The sequence below is a fragment of the Leucoraja erinacea genome, chromosome 44 (genome assembly GCF_028641065.1).
Source record: "Leucoraja erinacea ecotype New England chromosome 44, Leri_hhj_1, whole genome shotgun sequence".
Classification (NCBI taxonomy): domain Eukaryota; kingdom Metazoa; phylum Chordata; class Chondrichthyes; order Rajiformes; family Rajidae; genus Leucoraja; species Leucoraja erinaceus.
The window spans coordinates 236,712-252,500 of NC_073420.1; the positions used below are offsets into that span (position 1 = coordinate 236,712).

A 15,789-nucleotide genomic window follows, 5' to 3' on the forward strand; every position below is an offset into this window, starting at 1 on the left:
GCCAATGAACTGGCCTCTCCGGGGAGAAGGAATGGGCGACGTTTTGGGTCTGAAGAAGGGTCCCGAGTTATTCAATGTGATCATGGCTATTGTATCGAAGAAGGGTCTCGACCCGAAACGTCACCCATTCCTTCTCTCCGGAGATGCTGCCTGCCTGCCTGTCCTGCTGAGTTACTCCAGCACTTTGTGTCCAGCTTTGGTTTAGACACAAAACCAGTGCCTGCAGTTCCTTCGTACCTATATACACACACAGATACACGTTTAAAAAAACTCCTGACGGGCACCCGAACAAGGGGACCACATCACCCCGATCCTGGCCCCTCTCTCTCCACTGGCTCCCTGTGCGGTTCCGTATAAACTTCAAGACCCTCCTCCATGTCTACAAAGCCCTCAATGGGCTTGCCCTGCTCCCACCTACATTAAAAGTCTTCTCACCCACCACTCCACTTCCAGGTCTGTCAGATCAGCCGACTTGGGGCTGCTGAATTTCCCGCGGTCTAGGCATACGCTCAGGGTCGACAGACCGCGCCTTTGCGGTTGCAGTCCCTAGACTGTGGATCAGCAGCATCCCCCAGTCGGGATTGAACCCGTGTTGCCGGCACCGCAAGCCCTGTAAGGCGGCAACTCCACCGTGCCTGCGTGGACCCGGTGGGGCCGAAGGGCCAGTTCTTACGCGATGTATCTATAAACTAAACCCCCTCCTGAGTTACTCCGGCCCTGTCGAGAAGTGGCTTTGTGCGGTTTTGAGTATAGAAGTTGGGATGTAATGTTAAAATCTGTACAAGGCATTGGTGAGGCCAATTCTGGAGTATGGTGTACAATTTTGGTCGCCTAATTATAGGAAGGATGTCAGCAAAATAGAGAGAGTACAGAGGAGATTTACTAGAATGTTGCCTGGGTTTCAGCAACTAAGTTACAGAGAAAGGTTGAACAAGTTAGGGCTTTATTCTCTGGAGCGCAGAAGGTTAAGGGGGGACCTGATAGAGGTTTTTAAAATGATGAGAGGGATAGACAGAGTTGACGTAGAAAAGCTTTTCCCACTGAGAGTAGGGAAGATTCAAACAAGAGGACATGACTTGAGAATTAAGGGACTGAAGTTTAGGGGTAACATGAGGGGGAACTTCTTTACTCAGAGAGTGGTAGCTGTGTGGAATGAGCTTCCAGTGAAGGTGGTGGAGGCAGGTTCGTTTTTATCATTTAAAAATAAATTGGATAGTTATATGGATGGGAAGGGAATGGAGGGTTATGGGTCTGAGCGCAGGTAGATGGGACTAGGGGAGATTATGTGTTCGGCACGGACTAGAAGGGTCGAGATGGCCTGTTTCCGTGCTGTAAATTGTTATATGGTTATATGGTTACCTTGGCAACTCTTCTTGTCCGGCAGGGCCTTGAATCCCTCGTTGCAGGTACAGCTGTAGGACCCCTTCGTGTTGTGGCACTTGCCGTTTAGGCAGAAAGATCTGTCCAAACACTCATCGATATCTGGACGAAGCAAGCAAGGAAAAACGTGTAAAGGCCCTGTCCCACATTTTCGGCGACTGACGTCGTGACATCTCGATTCAAGATTCAAGAGAGTTTATTGTCATGTGTTCCAGATAGGACAACAAAATTCTTGCTTTGCTTCAGCACAACAGAACATAGACATTGACAACAAAACAGATCAGTGTGTCCATATAGAAACATAGAAATTAGGTGCAGGAGTAGGCCATTCGGCCCTTCGAGCCTGCACCATTCGCCATTCAATATGATCATGGCTGATCATCCAACTCAGTATCCCGTACCTGCCTTCTCTCCATACCCCCTGATCCCCTTAGCCACACATCTAACTCCCTCTAAAATATAGCCAATGAACTGGCCTCAACTACCCTCTGTGGCAGAGAGTTCCAGAGATTCACCACTCTCTGTGTGAAAAAAGTTCTTCTCATCTCAGTTTTAAAGGATTTCCCCCTTATCTTTAAGCTGTGACCCCTTGTCCTGGACTTCCCCCAACATCGGGAACAATCTTCCTGCATCTAGCCTGTCCAACCCCTTAAGAATTTTGTAAGTTTCTATAAGATCCCCTCTCAATCTCCTAAATTCTAGAGAGTATAAACCAAGTCTATCCAGTCTTTCTTCATAAGACAGTCCTGACATCCCAGGAATCAGTCTGGTGAACCGTCTCTGCACTCCCTCTATGGCAATAATGTCCTTCCTCAGATATGGAGACCAAAACTGTACGCAATACTCCAGGTGTGGTCTCACCAAGACCCTGTACAACTGCAGTAGAACCTCCCTGCTCCTATACTCAAATCCTTTTGCAATGAAAGCTAACATACCATTCGCTTTCTTTACTGTTTGCTGCACCTGCATGCCTACCTTCAATGACTGGTGTACCAATGAATATATATACACACACACACACATAAATAGACAGAAAACGTGCGATGGGCTATTAATGATCAGAGTTTTGTTTGAGTTGAGTTTAAGAGCCTGATGGCTGTGGGGAAGTCGGACTCCGGAGCTCCAACATGGTTATAAGGCACCGTCCCGCTCCGCGATGGTACCTCAGTGCTGAAGCCGCAGCTCGAAGCTCCGGCATGAAAGGCCGCGCCAATCCAAAATGGTAGGCCGCGAGGAGGGGAGGCGAAGGTGCGGTTCGGAGGAAGGACGCATCCTTGCCCCAGGGCGTGTCTTGAGAAAATGATTCCCATCCCCCACATAAAAATACTAAAAGGCCTCCAGAACAAAACCGTTTAACAAACTAAAAATTAAACGAAGGGGGAAGAACGAACAACTTGCATCGCGGCATATTTTTATCGTGGAGTGGCGCATCGTGTTGTATCGTGACCTGATGTATCGTACTGAAAGGCATTCTTGCCATAGAGGGAGTACAGAGAAGGTTCACCAGACTGATTCCTGGGATGGCAGGACTTTCATATGAAGAAAGACTGGATAGACTCGGCTTGTACTCGTTAGAATTTAGAAGATTGAGGGGGGATCTTATAGAAACTTACAAAATTCTTAAGGGGTTGGACAGGCTAGATGCAGGAAGATTGTTCCCAATGTTGGGGAAGTCCAGAACAAGGGGCCACACACAGTTTAAGGATAAGGGGGAAATCTTTTAGGACCGAGATGAGAAAAACATTTTTCACACACAGAGAGTGGTGAATCTGTGGAATTCTCTGCCACAGAAGGTAGTTGAGGCCACACAGTTCATTGGCTATATTTAAGAGGGAGTTAGATGTGGCCCTTGTGGCTAAAGGGATCAGGGGGTATGGAGAGAAGGCAGGGATGGGATACTGAGTTGGATGATCAGCCATGATCATATTGAATGGCGAATGGTGCAGGCTCGAAGGGCCGAATGGCCTCTACTCCTGCACCTAATTTCTATGTTTCTATGATCAGCCATGATCATATTGAATGGCGAATGGTGCAGGCTCGAAGGGCCGAATGGCCTCTACTCCTGCACCTATTTTATATGTTTCTAGGTGGATGTTAATATATGTTTATTGTTGTTTTTATTGTATTATATGTATGACTGCTGCAATTTCGTTCAAACTTCGGTCTGAATGACAATAAAGGCTATCTATCTATCTATCTATCTATCTATCTATCTATCTATCTATCTATCTATCTATCTATCTGTCTGTCTGTCTGTCTGTCTGTCTGTCTGTCTGTCTGTCTGTCTATCCATCTATCCATCTATCCATCCATCCATCCATCTATCCATCTATATCTATCTATCTATCTATCTATCTATCTATCTATCTATCTATCTATCTATCTATCTATCTATCTATCTATCTATCTATCCATCTATCTATCTATCTATCTATGTTTCTATAATAATAATAATAATAATCTTTATTTATATAGCACTTTTCAACAAAACCAGTATTTGAACCAAAGTGCTTTACAGAGTTTGATTAAATTAATAGAACAGACCAAATGTCAATATATCCATACAAAACAAAAAAGAGAAAAAAAAAAAAAAAAAAAAAAAAAGTATGGTGTTGCATCTTTACCAAAGCACTCCCCGGCCTGGCTCCGGTATCCCTCTGGGCAGGGGACACACTCGTGCGTGCCCGGCCTGTTCTTGCATTTCCCCCTCGGGCAGGTGCCGGGGTTGAGGCACTCGTTGATATCTAGGAGGAAGAGAAGGGAGGGCAGTCACCGTGTGAAACACAAGCTGCCGAGCGACTCTCACCCTCGGCCAGCGGTGAAAGTCGGGCCACTCGGAGACCGTTCGCAAGACAAAGGAGTAGAATTAGGAGGACGTACAAACTCTGTACAGATGTGGCCGGGATCGAAAGCGGGTCTCTGGCGCCGTGGGGCAGAAACTCTACCGCTGCGCCATTGTGGGGAGAGGAGGGGAGGAGGGGAGCGGGAGGTGAGGGGAAGGGGGGAATGGGAGGGGGGAGGGAGGATAGGGTGGGAGGGGGGCAGCATATAGGGTTCAGCATATAGAACTGGCTGGCAAACAGGAAGCAAAGAGTAGGAGTAAACGGGTCCTTTTCACAATGGCAGGCAGTGACTAGTGGGGTACCGCAAGGCTCAGTACTGGGACCCCAGCTTTTTACAATATATATTAATGATCTGGATGAGGGAATTGAAGGCAATATCTCCAAGTTTGCGGATGACACTAAGCTGGGGGGCAGTGTTAGGTGTGAGGAGGATGCTAGGAGACTGCAAGGTGACTTGGATAGGCTGGGTGAGTGGGCAAATGTTTGGCAGATGCAGTATACTGTGGATAAATGTGAGGTTATCCATTTTGGTGGCAAAAACGGGAAAGCAGACTATTATCTAAACGGTGGCCGATTGGGAAAGGGGGAGATGCAGCGAGACCTGGGTGTCATGGTACACCAGTCATTGAAGGTAGGCATGCAGGTGCAGCAGGCAGTAAAGAAAGCGAATGGTATGTTGGCTTTCATAGCAAGAGGATTTGAGTATAGGAGCAGGGAGGTTCTACTGCAGTTGTACAGGGTCTTGGTGAGACCACACCTGGAGTATTGCGTCCAGTTTTGGTCTCCTAATCTGAGGAAGGACATTATTGCCATAGAGGGAGTGCAGAGAAGGTTCACCAGACTGATTCCTGGGATGTCAGGACTGTCTTATGAAGAAAGACTGGATAGACTTGGTTTATACTCTCTAGAATTTAGGAGATTGAGAGGGGATCTTATAGAAACTTACAAAATTCTTAAGGGGTTGGACAGGCTAGATGCAGGAAGATTGTTCCCGATGTTGGGGAAGTCCAGGACAAGGGGTCACAGTTTAAGGATAAGGGGGAAATCCTTTAAAACCGAGATGAGGAGAACTTTTTTCACACAGAGAGTGGTGAATCTCTGGAACTCTCTGCCACAGAGGGTAGTCGAGGCCAGTTCATTGGCTATATTTAAGAGGGAGTTAGATGTGGCCCTTGTGGCTAAGGGGATCAGGGGGTATGGAGAGAAGGCAGGTACGGGATACTGAGTTGGATGATCAGCCATGATCATATTGAATGGCGGTGCAGGCTCGAAGGGCCGAATGGCCTACTCCTGCACCTAATTTCTATGTTTCTATGTGTAGGGGCAGTGTGATGAGTTACCTTCACAGGAGTTCTGGTGTGCAAGCAGCCTGTAGCCGGTGTGGCAGTGGCAGTAGAAGGACCCCTCTGTGTTGGCACACCCACCGTTGGTGCACCGCACGCCTTCGCCACACTCGTTAATGTCTGTAACACACACGTCACAGGGGGTGAAGACCCCGTCTGTGGGCAGGGACAGGGTGCAGGGGTGGGGAAGGGTCTAGTGTCGCCAACAGTCCCCGCGTATTAGCCGGGACATCCCGTATATTTTGGGCTGAAACCGCCCTCGTCCCGTATTTGACCGCTGCTTCTCGGGTCGGGTCGGGTCGGACCCAGCCTGACCCAATCCTGGCGTAGTGCAGCCCGTGGAGTGCAGCAGCAGCACCTCGCCAGTGGCCCCGTCGACCGACCTTCGCTGACCGCCAACACCACCACCCCCCCCCTCCTTCTCACGGCCGTTTACGTGTTGGACGGAGCGCCGGACTGTGCGGGCGGCCCCCTCCACCGCGGCCAAAACTCCTCAGCTGGACAGCCGGCTGGGCTTTGTGTGCAGTCCAGCACCCGGGGCCAACTCATCATTCACCCAGTTGGTCAACAAATTGCCGTTGGGGAATTTGTCCCGTATTTTTGCACCTTTTTGTCCCTTATTTGGTAGCGAGAGAGTTGGCGACTCTAGGCGTTGGGCGGGTGGATGGGGGGGTGAGGGGATAATGGGGTGTTTTGAGGGGGAGGGGTGAGAAGAGACATGGGGGGGTGGGGGAGACAGACACAAGCTCACCGACACATGTACTGCCTTCCGGAAGTTCTTGCAAGTGGAAGCCACTGTAGCAGATGCAACTGTAGGTGCCGATGGAATTGACACACTTGCCTCTCCTGACTCCGCACGGATTATTCTCACACTCGTCCACGTCTAGCGGGCGAGAAGGAGCGCGCCGTTAAAGTCGAAGGCAGACGCAGCGCGCTGGTGCAACTCCGCGACGGCAGGCGGCATCTCTGGAGAGAAGGAAGTTTCCGATCTCCATCCCCTTTGCCTAGTTTTCACACCTTGCACTTCCATATCCCTGTATCTCCCTCTCAGTCTGACTCAGGCAGGGTCAGATTCTGGGGAAGGAAGAGTCTCGACCCGAAACGTCACCCATTCCTTCCCTCCAAAGATGCTGCCTCACCCGCTGAGTTACTCCAGCTTTTTTTGAGTCTGCTCTCAGCATATGTCACTTAACCCCCTCATAAGGTCATAAGTGTGTGTGAGAGGGTGTGTGTGTGTGAAAGAGTGTGTGTGAGAGAGAGAGAGAAAGTGATAGGTGGACAATTGGGCCATTCGGCCCATCAAGTCTACTCCGCCATTCAATCATGGCTGATCTATCTCTCCCTCCTAACCCCATTCTCCTGCCCTCTCCCCATATGAAGAAAGACTGGATAGACTCGGCTTGTACTCGCTAGAATTTGGAAGATTGAGTGGGGGATCTTATAGAAACTTACAAAATTCTTAAGGGGTTGGACAGGCTAGATGCAGGAAGATTGTTCCCGATGTTGGGGAAGTCCAGAACAAGGGGCCACACACACAGTTTAAGGATAAGGGGGGAAGTCTTTTAGGACCGAGATGAGAAAAACATTTTTTTTCACACACAGAGAGTGGTGAATCTGTGGAATTCTCTGCCACAGAAGGTAGTTGAGGCCACACAGTTCATTGGCTATATTTAAGAGGGGGTTAGATGTGGCCCTTGTGGCTAAAGGGATCAGGGGGTATGGAGAGAAGGCAGGGATGGGATACTGAGTTGGATGATCAGCCATGATCATATTGAATGGCGAATGGTGCAGGCTCGAAGGGCCAAATGGCCTCTACTCCTGCACCTATTGTCTATGTTTCTATGAGAGAAGGCAGGTACAGGATACTGAGTTGGATGATCAGCCATGATCATATTGAATGGCGAATGGTGCAGGCTGGAAGGGCCGAATGGCCTCTACTCCTGCACCTATTGTCTATGTTTCTATGAGAGAAGGCAGGTACAGGATACTGAGTTGGATGATCAGCCATGATCATATTGAATGGCGAATGGTGCAGGCTGGAAGGGCCGAATGGCCTCCACTCCTGCACCTGTTGTCTATGGTTCTATGTAGAAGCGGGGTGCAGGGGGCTGGTTGGTACAGTACCCCCCCCTTCCCCCACCCCGGGTCCCCGCCCCGCCCCGCCCCTCCCACCGTGGTGAAGGCGGTGAAAGGCCGCACGCTAACACGGGCCCCTCAGATGCTCACCCACGCACTGCTTGAAGTGGGGATGTTGCTGGTACCCGGTGTGGCAGGCACACGAGTATCCCGAGCCCGTGGGGTCGTGCACGCACACACCGCGCCCACAGATTCCGCGATTCACTTTGCACGTGTCCATCTCTGAGAGAAAACAAGGAACATTTATATCACCGTCAGCATCTGTCGAGATGTAGCCATTCCCCCCAGCTCTGTGTCCAACACACGTCATCCCACTCCGCCCATCACCCCTCTTCACACCCCCTAGTACACCACCAGTCTCTCTCTCTCTCCCTCCCACACACACACACTCCTCACACTCTCTCTCACACTCATTCTCACACACTCACACACACACACCCACGCACTCTCTCTCACACTCATTCTCTCACACTCATTCTCACACTCACACACACACACACTTATTCTCACACACTCACTCACACTCTCACACATTCACTCTCACTCTCTCACACTCATTCTCACACACTCACTCACACTCACACTCTCTCACACTCATTCTCACACTCACACACTCTCTCTCTCACACATTCACTCTCACACTCTCTCACACTCATTCTCACACACACACACTCTCCTCACGCTCTCTCTCACACTCATTCTCACACACTCTCTCTCACGCACACTCAGTCACACTCACACACTTACACACACACTCTCTCTCTCACACACTTATTCTCACACACATTCTCACACTTACACACTATCTCTCTCTCTCGCACATTCACTCTCTCACACTCATTCTCACACACTCACACACTTATTCTTACACACATTCTCTCACACTTACACACACATTCTCACTCACACACTCACACACCAACTCACACTCTCCTCACACTCACTCACACAAACACTCACTCTCTCTCTCACACACACACTCACTCTCACACACTTATTCTCACACTTACACACACTCTCTCTCTCACACATTCACTCTCACACTCTCACACTCATTCTCACACACTCACACTCACACACTTATTCTCACACATTCTCTCACACTTACACACACTCATTCTCGCTCACACTCCCTCACACACACTCATTCTCACACACTCACTCACACACCAACTCACAAACTCTCCTCGCACTCACTCACACAAACACACACACACACTCACACACTCATTCTCACACACACACTCCTCACACTCACACAAACACACTCCTCACATTCACACACACACTTATTCTCACACACACACTCTCCTCACTCACTCTTTCTGTCACACCCCTCTCTCACACACAGTGTGGAAACAGGCCCTTCGGCCCAACTTGCCCACACCGACCGACATGCCCCATCTACACTAGTCCCACCTGCCCGCGTTTGGCCCTCATCCCTCCAAACCCATCCTGTCCTATCCATGTACCTGTCTAACTGTTTGTTAAACGTTGGGATAGTCCCAGCCTCAACTACCCCCTCCGGCACCTCGTTCCATACACCCACCACCCTCTGTGCAATCACGTCTACACCGGTGATCAGTGCGGGTGTCAGGGGGCAGGAGAATGGGGTTTGGAGGGAGAGAGAGATCAGCCACGATTGAATGGCGGAGTAGACTTGATGGGCCGAATGGCCTAATTCTCCTCCTATCACTTTCGAACTTCCACTTGCTGAGTGGCTAGCAGGCAACAAGAAGGCTTTTCACTCCACCTCAGCTCACGTGACAGTAACCAAAAACGTGAAGAAGGGTCACGGCCCGAAACGTTGTCCCGTTCCTTCTCTCCTGAGATGCTGCCCGTCCCGCTGAGTCGCTCCAGCTTGTTTGTGCCTGTTCTCGAACTAAAACCAGACACCCTCCAACTTGCGAGCTCTCCCTCAGGCTCTGTGGTTGCTTGCAGCCCGTACAAAAAGCCACAGGTCCACTCCCTTCCACAGATGCTGCCAGGCCCACTGGGATCTTCCTGCATTTTGACTTTGGTGCCCCTGCCTTTGTGGTTCTGGTCCTGACCACCAGGTGGCAGCCACAGGCAGCGCTCCAGAGCCAAACACAAACCCTGTCCCACTTAGGAAACCTGAACGGAAACCTCTGGAGACTTAGTGCGCCCAGCCAAGGTTTTCGTGCGGTTCCCGGAGGTTGCAGGTGGTTGCCGGAGGTTGCAGGTGGTTCCCGGAGGTTGCAGGTGGTTCCCGGAGGTTGCAGGTGGTTGCCGGAGGTTGCAGGTAGTGGAAGCAGGTGGGGAGACTGACGAAAACCTCCGGGAACCGCACGGAAACTTAGGTGGGGCGCAAAGTCTCCAGAGGTTTCCGTTCAGGTTTCCTAAGTGGGACAGCGGGAAAAACATTCTACAAATAGACAATAGGTGCAGGAGTAGAGGCCATTCGGCCCTTCCTTCCAGCCAGCACCGCCATTCAATATGATCATGGCTGATCGTCCCCAATCAGTTCCCCGTTCCTGCCTTCTCTCCATACCCCCTGATCCCTTTAGCCACATCTAACTCCCTCTTAAATATAGCCAATGAACTGTGTGGCCTCAACTACCCTCTGTGGCAGAGAATTCCACAGATTCACCACTCTCTGTGTAAAAAATGTTTTTCTCATCTCGGTCCTAAAAGATTTCCCTCTTATCCTTAAACTGTGTGACCCCTTGTTCTGGACTTCCCCAACATCGGGAACAATCTTCCTGCATCTAGCCTGTCCAACCCCTTAAGAATTTTGTAAGTTTCTATGAGATCCCCCCCTCAATCTTCTAAATTCTAGCAAGTACAAGCTGAGACTATCAGTCATATGAAAGTCCTGCCATCCCAGGAATCAGTCTGGTGAACCTTCTCTGTACTCCATCCATGGGAAGAATGTCTTTCCTCAGATTAGGAGACCAAAACTGTACGCAATACTCCAGGTGTGGTCTCACCAAGACCCTGTACAACTGCAGTAGAACCTCCCTGCTCCTAGACTCAAATCCTTTTGCTATGAAGGTTAATAACCATATAACAATTTACAACACGGAAACAGGCCATCTCGACCCTTCTAGTCCGTGCCGAACACATATTCTCCCCTAGTCCCATATACCTGCGCTCAGACCATAACCTTCCATTCCCTTCCCATCCATATAACTATCCAATTTATTTTTAAATGACAAAAACGAACCTGCCTCCACCACCTTCACTGGAAGCTCATTCCACACAGCCACTACTCTCTGAGTAAAGAAGATCCCCCTCATGTTACCCCTAAACTTCAGTCCCTTAATTCTCAAGTCATGTCCCCTTGTTTGAATCTTCCCTACTCTCAGTGGGAAAAGCTTTTCCACGTCAACTCTGTCTATCCCTCTCATCATTTTAAAAAACTCCATCAAGTCCCCCCTTAACCTTCTGCGCTCCAAAGAATAAAGCCCTAACTTGTTCAACCTTTCTCTGTAACTTAGTTGCTGAAACCCAGGCAACATTCTAGTAAATCTCCTCTGTACTCTCTCTATTTTGTTGACATCCTTCCTATAATTAGGCGACCAAAATTGTACACCATACTCCAGAATTGGCCTCACCAATGCCTTGTACACTTTTAACATTACATCCCAGCTTCTATACTCAATGCTCTGATTTATAAAGGCCAGCACACCAAAAGCTTTCTTTACCACCCTATCTACATGAGATTCCACTTTCAGGGAACTGTGCACAGTTATTCCCAGATCCCTCTGTTCACCTACATTCTTCAATTCCCTACCATTTACCATGTGCCATTCCCATTTAAACCTGGTGTTCCTGTCCTGAACTGTGACACGGGAGAAGATACAGCCTTGTGTCGATGGGGAAGGACAGGCATCATATTGGACTATTGATTAGTTTAAGGCAGACACAAAATGCCGGAGTAACTCAGCGGGTGAGGCAGCATCTCTGGAGAGAAGGAATGGGCAACGTTTCGGATCGAGATCGGTTTAGTTTAGTTTAGTTTAGAGATACAGCGCGGAAACAGGCCCTTCAGCCCATCGAGTCCGTGCCGACCAGCACATTAATACTATCCCACACACACACACACACACACACACTAGGGACAATTTGCTTTTATACCAAGCCATTTAACCTACAAACAGATTCAGATTCAGATTCAATTTTCATTGTCATTGTCAGTGTACAGTACAGAGACAACGAAATGCATTTAGCATCTCCCTGGAAGAGCGACATAGCAAACTATTTGAATAAATAATAATAAGTGTCCGGGGGGGGGGGGGGGGGGGGGGGGGTGATTGGCAGTCACCGAGGTACGTTGTTGAGTAGAGTGACAGCCGCCGGAAAGAAGCTGTTCCTCGACCTGCTGGTTCGGCAACAGAGAGACCTGTAGCGCCTCCCGGATGGTAGGAGGGTAAACAGTCCATGGTTGGGGTGAGAGCAGTCCTTGGCGATGCTGAGCGCCCTCCGCAGACAGCGCTTGCTTTGGACAGACTCAATGGAGGGGAGCGAGGAACCGGTGATGCGTTGGGCAATTTTCACCACCCTCTGCAATGCCTTCCGGTCGGAGACAGAGCAGTTGCTGTACCATACTGTGATGCAGTTGGTAAGGATGCTCTCGATGGTGCAGCGGTAGAAGTTCACCAGGATCTGAGGAGACAGATGGACCTTCTTCAGTCTCCTCAGGAAGAAGAGACACTGATGAGCCTTCTTGATCAGAGTAGATCAAGAAGCCTGGAGTGTGGGAGGAAACTGGAGATCCCGGAAAAAACCCGCACAGGTCACGTGGAGGACGGACGGACTCCACACAGACAGCACCCGTGGTCAGGATCGAACCCGGGTCTCTGGCGCTGTGAGGCTGCCTGAATAGTCCTTTGAAGGGGTGCGGTGAGGAAGGACTATCCCGACTGACGTCTGAAGAAGGGCCTTGACCCGAAACGTCGCCTATTCCCTCCGCTCTGTAGATGCTGCCTCCCCCTGCTGAGTTTCTCCGGCATTTTTGTCCAACGAGGATTATCTACAGTACATTCGACCTCCCCAGGGCAACCAGCGTTGACGAGACACCTCTCCAGAGTCCGGGAGTGTGTGTGTGTGTGGCGGGTTTGTGTGGAGAGTGGAGCATCACGACACGTCTCCATGTGTCACCTACCTACAACCTGCGATGGCCCAAACTCCATGGACTGGTCGGGAGGAAGGACTTTGACCGCTGGGCTTGTTGGCCGTGGTTCCAATTCTACTGGTGAGGAAAAAAGAAAAGCTTTTTATCAAAGCACGGCAGAAACTTTCTAATGTTCGACCCAGTCGCTGCCAACAGCTGCCCTTGCCCAACTTTTTTTGTTTTTTGTTTTTTCCCCATACCATATAACCATATAACAATTACAGCACGGAAACAGGCCATCTCGGCCCTACAAGTCCGTGCTGAACAAATTTTTTCCCTTAGTCCCATCTGCCTGCACTCATACCATAACCCTCCATTCTCTTCTCATCCATATGCCTATCCAATTTATTTTTAAATAATACCAACGAACCTGCCTCCACCACTTCCACTGGAAGCTCATTCCACACCGCTACCACCCTCTGAGTTAAGAAGTTCCCCCTCATGTTACCCCTAAACTTCTGTCCCTTAATTATCATGGCTGATCATCCAACTCAGTATCCCATCCCTGCCTTCTCTCCATACCCCCTGATCCCCTTAGCCACAAGGGCCACATCTAACTCCCTCTTAAATATAGCCAATGAACTGTGTGGCCTCAACTACCCTCTGTGGCAGAGAGTTCCAGAGATTCACCACTCTCTGTGTGAAAAAAGTTCTTCTCATCTCAGTTTTAAAGGATTTTCCCCTTATCCTTAAGCTGTGACCCCTTGTCCTGGACTTCCCCAACATCGGGAGCAATCTACCTGCATCTTGCCTGTCCAACCCCTTAAGAATTTTGTAAGTTTCTATAAGATCCCCTCACAGTCTCCTAACTTCTAGAGAGTATAAACCAAGTCTATCCAGTCTTTCTTCATAAGACAGTCCTGACATCCCAGGAATCAGTCTGGTGATATGCCTATCCAATTTATTTTTAAATGATACCAACGAACCTGCCTCCACCACTTCCACTGGAAGCTCATTCCACACCGCTACCACTCTCTGAGTAAAGAAGTTCCCCCTCATGTTACCCCTAAACTTCTGTCCCTTAATTCTGAATGCTTTTATACAGAATAAACAAAACATACAAAGTAGTAACACGATCAAAGATTGCCTACATTAAATTAGCATTTTACAAACTCAAAGTTAGCGTATTAAAATATTAACATTTTTATCAACATAGAAATTCGAGCCAGCACCATTCGCCATTCAATATGATCATGGCTGATCATCCAAATCAGTATCCCATCCCTGCCTTCTCTCCATACCCCCTGATCCCTTTAGCCACAAGGGCCACATCTAACTCCCTCTTAAATATAACCAATGAACTGTGTGGCCTCAACTACCTTCTGTGGCAGAGAATTCCACAGATTCACCACTCTCTGTGTGAAAAATGATTTTTCTCATCTCGGTCCTAAAGGATTTCCCCCTTATAGAAACATAGAAATTAGGTGCAGGAGTAGAGGCCATTCACCCCTTCGAGCCTGCACCGCCATTCAATATGATCATGGCTGATCATCGAACTCAGTATCCCGTACCTGCCTTCTCTCCATACCCCCTGATCCCCTTAGCCACAAGGGCCACATCTAACTCCCTCTTAAATATAGCCAATGAACTGTGTGGCCTCAACTACCTTCTGTGGCAGAGAGTTCCAGAGATTCACCACTCTCTGTGTGAAAAAAGTTCTTCTCATCTCAGTTTTAAAGGATTTCCCCCTTATCCTTAAACTGTGTGTGACCCCTTGTTCTGGACTTCCCCAACATCGGGAGCAATCTTCCTGCATCTAGCCTGTCCAACCCCTTAAAAATTTTGTAAGTTTCTATAAGATCCCCCCTCAATCTTCTAAATTCTGGTGAGTACAAACCGAGTCTATCCAGTCTTTCTTCATAAGACAGTCCTGACATCCCAGGAATCAGTCTGGTGAACCTTCTCTGTACTCCGTCTATGACAAGAATGTCTTTCCTCAGATTAGGAGACCAAAACTGTACGCAATACTCCAGGTGTGGTCTCACCAAGACCCTGTACAACTGCAGTAGAACCTCCCTGCTCCTAGACTCAAATCCTTTTGCTATGAATGCTAACATACCATTCGCTTTCTTCACTGCCTGGACCCCCCCTCAATCTTCTTAGGGCCATTCGGCCCTTCGAGCCTGCACCATTCGCCATTCAATATGATCATGGCTGATCATCCAACTCAGTATCCTGTACCTGCCTTCTCTCCATACCCCCTGATCCCTTTAGCCACATCTAACTCCCTCTTAAATATCGCCAATGAACTGGCCTCTCCAGGGAGAAGGAATGGGCGACGTTTCGGGTCTGAAGAAGGGTCCCGAGTTATTCAATGTGATCATGGCTATTGTATCGAAGAAGGGTCTCGACCCGAGATGTCACCCATTCCTTCTCTCCAGAGATGCTGCCTGCCTGCCTGTCCTACACACTAGGGATACGAAACACGTCATCACTCACCCGGGAATCTGGATCCGAACGGGACGAAACTTGCGGAGAACACCTTTTCCGTGAGGCTGAAGGTCGGGAGCTGGTCGACCCCGGAGGGGGGAGGGAAGAACACAACAGTTTGCAGACCAGCGGGATGTCGGACAGGCCCCTGTACCCCTGTCAACACAGACCCCGTACCCCCCAGCAGTCATTCAATGGGAGTCTTTGCCCAACACCTCCGCTCGGCTCGCAATAACCAACCCCATCTCCCGGTGGCTCAGCACTTCAACTCCCACTCCCATTCCCAATCCCAACTTTCTGTCCTGGGCCTCCTCCGTGGCCAGAGTGAGTCCCACCCACCGCAAATTGGAGGAGCAGCACCTCGTATTCCGCTTGGGCAGTCTGCACCCTAGTGGCGTGAACATTGACTTCTCCAATTTCAGGTAGTCCCTGCTTTCTCCCTCCTTCCCCTCCCCTTCCCAGCTCCCCCAGAGTCTCCGCCTCTTCCTTTCTTCTTCCCCACATCAGTCTGAAGATCTCG

The 15,789-nt window shown here is 49.4% G+C and overlaps 1 protein-coding gene across 5 annotated transcripts in view; it reads right to left on the bottom strand.

Moving 5' to 3' along the window:
• ltbp3 (latent transforming growth factor beta binding protein 3) overlaps nucleotides 1-15,789 on the bottom strand; it is a 99,943-nt gene that overhangs the window by 19,094 nt on the left and 65,060 nt on the right. For 4 of the 5 annotated variants that reach the window (XM_055664764.1, XM_055664762.1, XM_055664761.1 and 1 more), the window contains exons 10-16: nucleotides 15,279-15,348; nucleotides 12,831-12,917; nucleotides 7,793-7,924; nucleotides 6,318-6,449; nucleotides 5,564-5,686; nucleotides 4,005-4,124; nucleotides 1,360-1,482 (exon numbers count right to left, since the gene is read on the bottom strand). In XM_055664764.1, the coding sequence (XP_055520739.1) occupies nucleotides 1,360-1,482; nucleotides 4,005-4,124; nucleotides 5,564-5,686; nucleotides 6,318-6,449; nucleotides 7,793-7,924; nucleotides 12,831-12,917; nucleotides 15,279-15,348 (787 nt within the window). The remainder of the gene's footprint in view (nucleotides 1-1,359; nucleotides 1,483-4,004; nucleotides 4,125-5,563; nucleotides 5,687-6,317; nucleotides 6,450-7,792; nucleotides 7,925-12,830; nucleotides 12,918-15,278; nucleotides 15,349-15,789) is intronic. The other variant, XM_055664763.1, reaches the window with a different exon arrangement.